At 42.3% G+C, this 12,500-nt stretch overlaps 1 protein-coding gene across 2 annotated transcripts in view; it reads right to left on the bottom strand.

Moving 5' to 3' along the window:
- The window catches only part of LOC143280797 (galactosylgalactosylxylosylprotein 3-beta-glucuronosyltransferase 3-like), a 27,280-nt gene that overhangs the window by 4,926 nt on the left and 9,854 nt on the right, over positions 1-12,500 (bottom strand). For both annotated transcript variants that reach the window (XM_076585480.1, XM_076585481.1), the window contains exons 2-4: positions 6,519-6,901; positions 4,256-4,459; positions 1,082-1,168 (exon numbers count right to left, since the gene is read on the bottom strand). In XM_076585480.1, coding sequence (XP_076441595.1) covers positions 1,082-1,168; positions 4,256-4,459; positions 6,519-6,901 — 674 coding nt within the window. The remainder of the gene's footprint in view (positions 1-1,081; positions 1,169-4,255; positions 4,460-6,518; positions 6,902-12,500) is intronic.

Below are 12,500 nucleotides of genomic sequence, written 5' to 3'. Positions count from 1 at the left end.
CATCACCTGATCGACAGTTAAAAGAGATCTCCATCAAATGGTTCATAAACTGATGGACAGTTAAAAGAGATCTTCATCAAGTCATTCATCACCTGATGGACAGCTAAAAGTGATCTTCATCAAGTCATTCATCACTTGATCGACAATTAAGAGAGATCTTCATCAAGTCATTCATGACATGATTCATAAAGTCATTCATCACCTGATCGACAGTTAAAAGAGATCTTCAGCAAGTCGTTCATCACATGATAGACAGTTAAAAGAGATCTTCAGCAAGTCGTTCATCACATGATAGACAGTTAAAAGAGATCTTCAGCAAGTCATTCATCGCATGATTCATCGAGTCATTCATCACATGATTCATCAAGTCAGTGATCACATGATCGACAGAAAAAAGGTATCTTGTTTTGGTGTTAGGATGTTGCTTTGGTTTATAAGACTGTTAGCATCACATGTATATTTGTTTGCTAATCATGTGTTCATTCGTTACCGATAGAATGTCCTGCCTTTTGCTTGCAACGATTGGTTTTTGTGGTACGCCACTATCTCTTCCCAATCCCCCTTTTTATTTTTTCTTCTTGAGGGCAAGTTGAAAACAGCATCGCTCTTTCACTCTCTACAAACTTGTATTGAATTCACACACACACACACACACACACACACACACACACACACACACACACACACACACGCACGCACACACGTTTGTAATTCTACCAACGAAGTTATGTTTCATGAATTTCGTTGATATATTCTCAATGCACATCGAGGAGGGAGGAATAGGGAAAGTAGTGATGAATTGAGCATGGGTGGGGTGGGGATCGGCCTGAATTTTCTTCTAAAATTACAAAAGTAGATAGACGTTGAATAAAGAAACGAACACACACACACACACACACACACACACACACACACACACACACACACTCACACACACACACACACTCACACACACACACACACACACACACATACACACACGCACACACTCACTCACACACACACACACACACACACACACACACACACACACACACACACACACACACCACAACTCATGCAAGCACATCTGTCTACATACCTTTCCATTTTCACAGATAGGCCCTTCCCACAAAGACCTGCCGACCATACCGACAGGCCAGATAGACACCATCTGGGTCCAGCGTACCTGAACACAAGGAAAACAGTATAATGTTATAATAATGATAATAATAATAATAATAACAACAACTATAATAATAATAATATTTTATTTTCATATAGCGCTATAATACAAGCATAAGCAAGCTCTAAGCGCTTTACAATCCAATACCTAAAGTGAAACAAGAAAGCATATAAAAAGTAGTAGAAACATAAAACAGAATCCTTAATATTATAAAAACACAATGCATAAAACTCACAAAGTAACATACTATCAATACTACAACTGTTACACTCCAACACTCACGCAAACACACACGCACAGACACACACATGATTAAACGGCTGAGAGGACAGCAATTTTCACTTAAAATACATACATGTAAAAAGGAACATAATTGTAATCTGCATGCCACAGATTTTGTAAAAATTATAAACTAAAATTTTGGGTAGAAAAGGTAAAAGCGGTAAAAATCGGGTCATTCTCCCTTTCGAACCACACCACCACCATCCATCTGCCCACCCCCATTCTCTCTACTCTCCCATCACACACACTCACATTGCCATGGGCCTGAGACAACAGCACTATTTGAGTTATGACAAGTATTTTTTTTTAAAGAGATAAGTTTTAAGATTTGCTTTAAAGGTAGATAGATGAGTTGTTTGTCTGAGAGCAATAGGCAGAGAATTCCAAGTTGTTGGGCCGAAGACGGAAAATGACCTCTTTCCACAGAAGTTAAGGAAGTATCGGGGAACAGTTAGCTGTTATCATCAGTATGATCGTTTTCATCACTGCTGTTATTATAAATGTGCAAGTAGATCTACGCTTAGCCCTCCACCCCTTTTTCCCCTTCTCCCTTTTTCTTCCAACACCCATCATCATTCTTCCTTTAATAACAACAGCAACAACAACAACAACAACAACAACAATAATAATAATAGTTTTTCTATGGCTCGATATCCAGCACCAATGCTGCTCAAAGCGCCTTACATCACCCAGCCGACGACAAACTTGCTTTAAAAAAGACCTCAGCAGCTCTCTGCCAGCAAAAACCATACTATGTGTTCACATAAATCAAAAGCACACCCCAGAAATGAATCCGACGACAAAAAAAAAACACTATCTAGTAAATAAGGCTAGGATTAAAACAAAACGCATTTCCTAGAACACACACACACACACACACACACACACACACACACACACACACACACACACACGTGCGCGCACGCTAACATTAAATATCAACTGCACTTAAAACAGAATAGCATAAGCATATCTTCGTTTCCCGTTATTAAGAATAGAATAGAATATGTCTTTATTACCAAGTGTACCGGGGTCACAAGGAATATTGGGTAGAGTAGGAAGAGTAGGAAGTAGTAGGAAGACAAGGAAGAGTAGGAAGCGTCAAAATCAGTCTTGGTTTAACTTTTAACACGAAAACCTTATCTGCTGCTGGTGGAAGGGCAGATTTTCAAATAATGTCGGTGGGGGACCGAAACAGCATGGGTGGGGGGTGGTGTGTGGGGGTGGAGGGAGGGGGTCGGAGGTGGGGAACATTTTAGGACACTACTCAGTCCCCTGGGGGACGATTTAGGACACTGATGCGTCCCTCGGGGGAACCTACTGAAGGGGGCGACGATTTGGGACGTTACACCGCAAGTTGTGTAGTGTACGTGACAACTGGCCAATGGATAATTTTCGACTCAGACTTTGACCTTGACCTCAGAGGAATGTCTGGCGACTCGGGTCGACCTTCTCAAGGCTTCAACCTTCATTGCGTGCATGAGAAAATGACGTCAGCATGTAGACCTCCGTGCAAGTTCTATTTTTATGGATCCTCACTGGTTCAGACGATCGTCGGCTGATTAATCAAAACGCTTAAACTCTAACTCGGAGTTTTCACGCCTCGAAAATGTGACTGTAACCTAGATTGGGTGTCCCAGTTCTGTAGCACTCTTGTCGGTGTAAGCGGACAACACCTGTCCTATAAGGTCCTGGCCATTTGACATCACGGTTTTTGACTCACTTGTGTAAACAAAGTGAGTCTATGTTTTAACCCAGTGTTATGTTGTCTGTGTGTGTGTGTGTGTGTGTGGTAAACTTTAACATTGCCATTCTCTCTGGAAATACTTTGTCTGCCAATACCAAATTTGACTTAAACATAGTATGAAAAAAAATCTTCACAGTCATACCAATAATAGGTTGTAAGTCTCCCGAATTAAGCAGTATTTCCGTATCATTAACAGTTTTATTTCGTTTCATTCCGAAATCTGAAAATTCTAAAAACTGCTTAAAAAACTTAGTTCGACCTTCTAGAAGGTAGGTTGTACCTATTCGAAGACGACATGACCTCGTTTTTCTTGTTCGCAATTAAAAGGAAAGACATACAAATTCTGCACAGAACACATACAGTGATACTAACTACACCATCGACGTGTTTACTGCATATAACTTTTCTAAAGTGGACACTGAATTAACTGGAATGAACATAAAAGAAAAATTGAATCGATCTCTCTTTTTTTTTCTCTTTTTTTTCCCCTCTCGCTGTAGACCTCGACTGGTTCGTGCAAATCTAGAGATCTACCATGTGTTGTGGTGTGCTTGAAGGGATGGCAAAGTCTCCTTTACCACTGAAATAAAAGAATAACTGAGATATAATAAAACACACGAAAAACACCGTTTAAACGGCGTTATTGCGTCCACTACAATCACATCTATTTGTCGCCTGAAGAAGAAAACGTCAACATTGTCTAAGTATTAAATTCAGACAAATGACGTCAGATGTGCCACAGCAGTGGGGATCAGTCTGCTGGCTTCGGACCTGAACATGCCTGGTTCCATCCTACTCGTATATCGTCTTCTTTTTTTATTTTTTTTTTCTCCCAAGCTTATTTTATATATCATATTTGATACAGAACACTTTTCAACGATTTTTTAAATCCCTTTTTTTCTGCTCATGATTCCTTTACTGGATATAGCGCGAAGTGTCTTGAAGGCTTTGCCTCTTGTTCTACATCGGATAGGGATAAAGGATGAAAGCAAGCAAGCAAGCAAGCGCGTGTATGTGTGTGTGTGTGTGTGTTTCATATCACGGTGTCAGTTCCCCCTTACCGCCTCGAAAAGAAGCAGGTCGTAAGTGTTGTCATCATCAGCGAAGTAGACCCCCCCAGCCAGGGCCGAGGGCTGCAGGCAGCGCCGAATCCAGTCCAGGGCAGCGTTGCGCTGATCTATCCCGCGATGAATGGTCTTCCTGGACGTGGTGGCTGTCAGGTGGGTCACACTGGGTCCGTGACAGTTCGCCAGAATCTCTGTCACCTGGATAGGCGAACACACACACACACACACACACACACACACACACACACACACACACACACACACACACACACACACACTATAGGTAATAATGAGGAACAGGGACACGAGTGACGGTGACAACTACAACTACTACTACAACAACGACAGAAGAACAACAACCACAACAGCAGCAGCAGCAACAGCAGGAGCGGCAGCGAACCGTGCACAGCGACACCAGCAGCAACATACAGACACACATTCACAATCATTCCATCAAAGAAAAGACATTGACTATTCTGTTTGTGAATTTCTTTTTGTAAACCTGTTGCGTTTGGAAAGAAAATCTTATTCCCACAGACCATCCAACCAACCGTTGGACCGACTGACACACACACACACACACACACACACCGCGAAGCGCCTTTCTTTCTATGGTCTTCTTTTTTTTCTTCTTTTTCATTGGGGCACCACACAGAAGAAGTGTTCACCAGATTCCTCCAGGTCTGTGGGTTGTGTCAAAGCCTGGGTCTCTGCAAATGCTTCTTTTCCTGTCCTTTCTGAAAAGTTGTCAGTCCATCGTTTCTTCTTCTTCTTCTTCTCTCTCTCTCTCTCTCTCTCTCCCAGCTTCCGTCTCCCTTTCTCAGCAGTTCCTTGGATCGTGTCACACGGCCACAACAATGCAGTTTCCTTTTCTTCACTGAATACATGGAATGAATGGAGTCACATGTCGGACCGACGGATGAGTAGGCAGGCAGGCTTATCTGTCGGTGTGTGTCCTCATATGGGAGAAGAGGCCGATTCTGGATGCACAGCATTTTCCACAGGTGTTGCAAGTAGAAAACGTCTCCAGAAGTTGAGCCCTGCTTCCTTCGCTCACGCTTCTCCTTCCCTGAGCAGCACAGGTGACTTTTTTTTTTAGTGAGGAGGAGTTGTGCAGTCCCTTCCCCACTCTCTCGCCTACCGACGCTCAAGAGTCCCACAGGTGCAGATACTGCCACGTGTAGGACGGCCTCGGCAGGTGCATGTTTTTTCTTCAGAGTTCCGTCTCCCAGGGGAATTTCCAGCCAAGGATAAGAGCTCCCCCTGCCCTTTGGTCATCCTCTCCCGCCTTCACAGCCGTTGGGAAAGGTTTCCTCCTCCGCCTGATCCGTTGTTGGGAGACTTCACATGCGGCAGGTAGTACTGGGTTACATGGTACCAGTAGCAAGGGCTATGCCCCCGACCTGACGCACTGATGTCAGCAGATAATGACGTTGTCTGTTGTGCAGCTTCAAGGTTTGGTGCACTTGTTCATTGGTTATGCGATCAGTGTCTCTGATGTTTAGTATCTTGCGATAACGCCTCATTTTTATGGCTTGAATTCTTCTTGACAAATCCGCCATGAAGATCCATGTCTTGCCCCCCCTCCCCTCCCCCCTCGAACCTCCTCCCACCCCCCCAGCCCCCAACACACACACACTCATGAAGATGGAATTTGCTGCAGCGCGCAAGAACCTTCTGGTATGTGTCATGATGATGATGATGTCCTTCCATACCGGCTTTTGTCTGGACAGCGTGGATGTTGTCTTTGCTTCCCTTCCAGAGGGTGATTTCTGGTTTCGATCCTTCATTGTTGATGATGGACCTCAGGAACACGAACTGTTATATCATGGGCAGTTACAGCTATACCAACAGTGGTTGGTTGGTTTTTGTTGTTGTTGTTGTTGTTGTTGTTTTTTCGTGTTGTCAACATTTATCTCCGACGCCTGACTTCTGTCATGTACTGAGACTAAGTGAGTGTTCGATATGCATGGATCATGTTTTACACGGGCATGTCAAAAGTGAATAGTGCTCGTAATGTAATAGCTATCTAGCTATGTATCTCTCTCTCTCTCTCTCTCTCTCTCTCTCTCTATATATATATATATATATATATATATGTACATACATATATATATATATATATAAATATATTGCTTTATTACATATCCTAAACACACACGCGCGCGCAAACTCACACAAAGCACACGCCCGTCACAAAGCACCAACAACCCCCCTCCCCTTCCCCTTCCCCCAAGCCAGATACACCCAAACTCACCGTAGCAGTTTTCTCCACGCTGTCCTCCACCACAATCCAGTGGACTCGTGGCACGTGCATCAGCGTATAACACAGACGTAACAGATCCGCTTTCTGCGTCATCCGTGAGTATGTCGGCGTGATGGCAACCACAGTGGGCAGTTCCTGGCTGTGGCGATTCATGTAGTCCGTCCGCGCGGATGCAACCGCTCTCACATCGCTTTTATTGGGAACACGTAATCGCTTAGGGGTGTGTATCTGTGAGAGGTTGGTTGAAATATACTCCATAGGAAAAAGCCTAGGTGGGTCTCGGAAATCCGTGGCAGCACAGTAGGGGATGTCTCGAAGTCTGGTGTTGCGGGGGAGTTTCTGTGATGTTGCTGAGGGTCCTGCATACAACAATCCTGGAACATCAGACAAAAATAGGGGGGCGTTCAGTAAGCAACAGAGCAGCTTTCCTCCGTCGGTCTCTCTGTCTCTTAGTCTACGATAAAAGCATCAGGACCAGCCATGTATCCCTTTGACTGAGATCATGAATGTAATAATAATAATAATGAATTCTTATATTGCACACTATCCAGAAATCTGCTCTAGGTGCTTTACAAAAACGCTTTTGGTAACATAAAACATTACATCAATGTTACATACACACACCAAAATGTGACCACACACACACACACACACACACACACACACACACACACACTGCATACTACATTTTAACATACATGTGTATCTAATAGCTACCCTAACACATACGCACACATAGGCAGGTACAAACTTACATAAACACACGCACACACTATACACATTCATATACATGCATGTAGTTATGTACACATACATATGTATACACACATAGTCAAGCACAGCTAACGCAAAGAAGTGGACCTGCCACAATTGAACTTATTGCTGAGGGAAAAGGTGGGTTTTGAGACGAGATTTAAAAGATGCGAGGGAATCAGAATGACGGAGGTTATCAGGGAGCTTGTTCCACGTCTTTGGCGATTGAAAAGAAAACGATTATGTGTCCATAGGTCCATACCAAATGTACACCTAAGTCATGGAGTTTATTGCTCAGCGTATTTTGATGACAGGAACACGATGTACGATCGATTTTTACAATGGAATCAGCGTGTGCCACTGGAAGCAAACCACATGATTTATCGTGATTCTGACTGGGAGGTTGTAGAATATTATTTTTTTTATTTCTAAGGGCACACAACCGGAACACGAACCTTTTGTGTTCGTTCTGCATTGCCCTGTCGTTAATGGCAGAGAGGTGTAGAAACGTTCGTCATGAACAGATCTGTAAACGAATGTGCTGAGATGTTTCCTCAAATCCTAATTGAAACAGAAAAATTACACATACAAACTAAACTTTCTTTGTCCATCCCAACGACATACCGTGGTGACTGATGGAATAAGATTGTTTATAGATGAATGCAAGCAACTCAAATGTACAGCTAACCGCTGCATTAAACCAGAAGATTGCCTCCAGTTTTGACAATGTCGTTATTGTGTCGAAGCAAAAGTAGAATGAAGGAAACTAGAATACGTTGAAGAATTAAGGCACAAAGTTTCGAATTCACCCAATTTTGGAGAACAGGGGTGATAGAAACTAGTTAAATCGTTTCTTAATAAAAGATAGATACCGATTCAAGCGAAATTACCCCGATTTTATGTATGTTAGGTTACTTGGTTATCATGGGGGAAAATCATACACCATTGGATTAATACCGTTCGTTTGGCTGGCAAAATGTGCATCAGTAAAGTACACAATAAATAAATAAAAAACAGAAAAAACAAGACAAAGTCTTTGTCACAGTAAAAAAAAAAGAAAAAAAAGAAGAAAAAAAAGGCGTTTGATCAGGAAGCGGAACTGAAACAAATTGATTAGCATTCAGAAACTAACAATGGTTTGTTGATGACTGTTTATATTTGTCAACTTAATTAAAGCTCCTTCAGCCTCTTAATAAAATTCAGTCACAGCCTATTCCGCAAGTGATTTTAAAATGAAACGTTAGTTCGTCTTATATGCTTATGCTGGCTACAACCAGTGTCATATTTTATACGTTGATTAGAAGAAAAAAAATGAAATCCCACCACCGATTTAAATCCACAAGACTTGGGATGCTCTGTGTGTCGGTGGGTAGTGAATTGTTTCGTAATTATGCTTTCACCTGGAATGTTTTGTGTGAACTGTTCAGAAAGTATGCTATCAACTCTGAAACCATTTTGAAATGAACACCACAACCGACCCCATGTGCTGTGTGCCTGTCTTCACATCTACTCCCTCTTTTTCTCAAGCTAAGCATTCTCAGTCGCCTCTGCACTCAAACTCTCCTTTAAAGAAGGCCTATAATTGGGGGTTTTGAGTTTCTGCACTCATTTAAGTTTCTGTGATTGTTGGTTTTGAGAGGTGGATAACATGGGAAGAAGACACATGTGTGTGTTGGGGACGTGAGAAATGGAGACGGTCTTCCCACTATGTGGAGAGCCTCATTTTGGTTTCCAGAGCAACCGTAAAGATTATTTTCAAGAAAGACTGTTCATTCCAAAAACTCATTTTCAAATTTGGCTGTGTGGACAAAAACAGATAAACACAATTTGTGTGAAAGACGTTATTCTCATTCTGAACAAGAAGGAAGCAGTAGGACCAGACAATTCACAGCATCTCGTTAGTTGTATCACTCCCAGTGATATCAGATCCCTTTTCAGTAAAAGTACGAATATCACAAGACTACTGGATAAAATGGGTTGAAGGAGTACAAAGCACAAGTACGTTTGTAGTAGAGATTAAAATGAAAATCATAACAAAATTACGCAAAGACCCTGGCGAAATGATCCTTTTGCCTATATCTGTTTGTTTTGTGAACAGTGTGTCCTACACTGATCATGCTTATTATTACTGCCATGCCTTTCAGTATACTGTCAGCCACGGCTGATCAAAGAAAGAAACATTGACGTCAGTAACTGTTACCTACACGGAACTGTAAAACTTTCATGCAACTGGAAAACAATGCTGCATTTGTATCAGGTTCACCACACTAAATCAAACGAAGAATAATCTGCCAAATGTTTGAGAACGATATAATTATATAGACTGTCAGCTTGTTGCTCTGCTGTTTCAGTCAATTCTGTGTTCGTGCATACTAAGTTTTCTGAATACAGTTTTTGTTTTAGAGAAAGGGGGTGTGGGGGTATGACAGAGGGGTGATCTTTCCCCCTGTAATGTGCCAAATCACCAACTCCCCCCCCCCCCTTCCGTAGGAGGATATTTTAGGACACTGACAAGTCCCATGGGCGACGATTTACGACACTGGCAAATCCCCCCCGCGGGATTTAAGGAAGGGAAGGGAGGAAGGGGAGGACGGTGAGGGTGGTGGGGGTGGGGTGGTGGTGGGGGGTTGGTGGTGGTTTGAGACATACAACGTCATCCGTGACGGGGGAGGGGAGTGCAGGATATGCTAAGTCTGACAGTTAAGTGCGAGCGATAGCGACACAAGGGCCTAGATAGCGACACAAGGGCCTAGAGAGAGACTCAAGGGAGAGCTGGAGTCCAGGTCTTCAGAGAAGTAGAAGCCCCCCCCCCCCCCATTCCCCCTCAGCCCCCCCCCCCCTCCCCCGCAATTCCCTCAGTCAAGTTTTTCAGCCCTTACACTCCTTTCATTCCTTACACTCGTTACACTATAAGGGAGCCGGGCCGCACAGAGGTCATGACTCCTTTATGGCCCATCTTATTCCGAGTTCAAAGATGAACTTTGTCTGAGTCTGCTCACTCACCTTTGAGGAGAGGGCGCGCGGCTGCTATAAAATCATATGTCACCTTCCCGCGCATCGTTAACTGGTTGCAACGATCCGGTCTGGATTTATATTTTATAATAATAATAATAATAATAATAATGTACATTTATATAGCGCCCTTTCTCTCTACGAGCCCAGGGCGCTTTACATGAAAGAAAAATATTACAAGTTACATAAAACATTCATAACCACTCTTTCTCAAAAGACCCTCCCAAAGACAGTAACCCATAACAAAATATTATGAAAGATCAAAATGCACAATAATAATGAAGGCTCAATGATATATATATATTTTTAAAAACTTGAACAGATGTACGTGAATGTGTAAGTATGCGAATATGTAAATAATATATGCATGTGTGTATTCATGTGCACTTATGTGTCTGCAGTAATAATGTTTAACATGACTGTGTAATGGGTGTTTTATATAGTCACGTATAGAAAACTAGAGGAAATGTGTTCATACATAAGATATCCTATGTGTGGGCTGTGTTCTTTTCACATTACGTTAGCGAAGCAAAGTGTCCATAACTCTATGCTGATGCTATTATATGTTATAAAACTGCACTGTTACACATGATGAAAATGTGTCCACCTTGACCAAATTGATAGAACAATATATTATAAGTATAATGACTTATGATGATGTTATTGTTAATGTACACTGTATTCATTTTTTTCTTTCTTTGTTTTTTCCCCTTTCTTTTCCATCTACTCTGAATTGTTATAATGAATTCATGTACAAAATAAAACGGTGGTCGACCCAAGAAAGTCCGGGAAAAAAAAAGACCCTCCCCCCTCGCCCCCCACTCACACTCTTCATACATCAAAAGTGAGCTGACATGGGTGGTGTTGGAGAACAAGGAAGCCGAGAGTGCTTACTGATAGGTTTTAAAAAGATGAGTTTTTAGTGATGAGCGAAAAGCCAATAATAGATATTTTAAAAAGAAGAAATATTTCATACAGTTTCAGTGTGTAAGGTAATTCACGCACAGAAATGTAACAGTTGTTTCATTTTTCGATTGTGTTACATTTTACGTTCCACACCACATAGTAAATCAAAATGTGACAAACCGAAAGTGTAACGCTCATTAATGTTACGTTGAATGGAGTGACTTACAAAAATCTAGCAAATGTCACATTTTAGGTTTATTCAGCACTTTCATAATAAACTAGGTTTTAATTAACCCTGAAATGAGTTGCATGATGAGCTGAGTCAAAACAACATGAACTGAAATCTCACGGTCTTTGATACCCCCCCCCCCCCCAGCCCCTCCGTGTGCGTTGTGAATGTGTGTGTGTGTGTGTGTGTGTGTGTGTGTGCGTTGTGATGTGTGTGTTTGTTTGTGTGTGTGTGTGTGTGTGTGTGTGTGTGTGTGTTTGTGTGTGTGTGTGTGTGTGTGTGTGTGTGTGTGTGTGTGTGTGCGTTGTGAATGTGTGTGTTTGTTTGTGTGTGTGTGTGTGTGTGTGTGTGTGTTGTGTGTGTGTGTGTGCGTTGTGAATGTGTGTGTGTGTGTGTGTGTGTGTGTGTGTGTGTGTGGTTGTGTGTGTGTGTGTGTGTGTGCGTTGTGAATGTGTGTGTTTGTTTGTGTGTGTGTGTGTGTGTGTGTTTGTGTGTGTGTGTGTGTGTGTGTGTGTGTGTGTGTGTGTGTGTGTATGTGTGTGTGTGCGTTGTGAATGTGTGTGTTTGTTTGTGTGTGTGTGTGTGTGTGTGTGTTTGTGTGTGTGTGTGTGTGCGTTGTGAATGTGTGTGTGTGTGTGTGTGTGTGTGTGTGTGTGTGGTTGTGTGTGTGTGTGTGTGCGTTGTGAATGTGTGTGTGTGTGTGTGTGGTTGTGTTTGTGTGTGTGTGCGTTGTGAATGTGTGTGTGTGTGTGTGTGTGTGTGTGTGTGTGTGTTTGTTGTGAATGTGTGTGTGTGTGTGTGTGTGTGTGTGTGTGGTTGTGTGTGTGTGTGCGTTGTGAATGTGTGTGTGTGTGTGTGTGTGTGTGTGTGTGTGTGTGTGTGTGTGTGGTTGTGTGTGTGTGTGTGTGGTTGTGTGTGGGTGTGTGATATAGTTCCTGTTTATTAATCAATCATAAATCAATTATGATGTCGTGACAGTAATAAAATCTCTTCTGATGAGTTTGGGTTGTGTGACTACCGTGCATACCTTGTGCAAACATTGTTATACTTCAGTCTTATTGTACAACTTTTCT

The sequence above is a fragment of the Babylonia areolata genome, chromosome 4 (assembly GCF_041734735.1).
Source record: "Babylonia areolata isolate BAREFJ2019XMU chromosome 4, ASM4173473v1, whole genome shotgun sequence".
NCBI classification, from domain to species: domain Eukaryota; kingdom Metazoa; phylum Mollusca; class Gastropoda; order Neogastropoda; family Buccinidae; genus Babylonia; species Babylonia areolata.
This window is presented reverse-complemented; position numbering and strand designations above follow the sequence as displayed.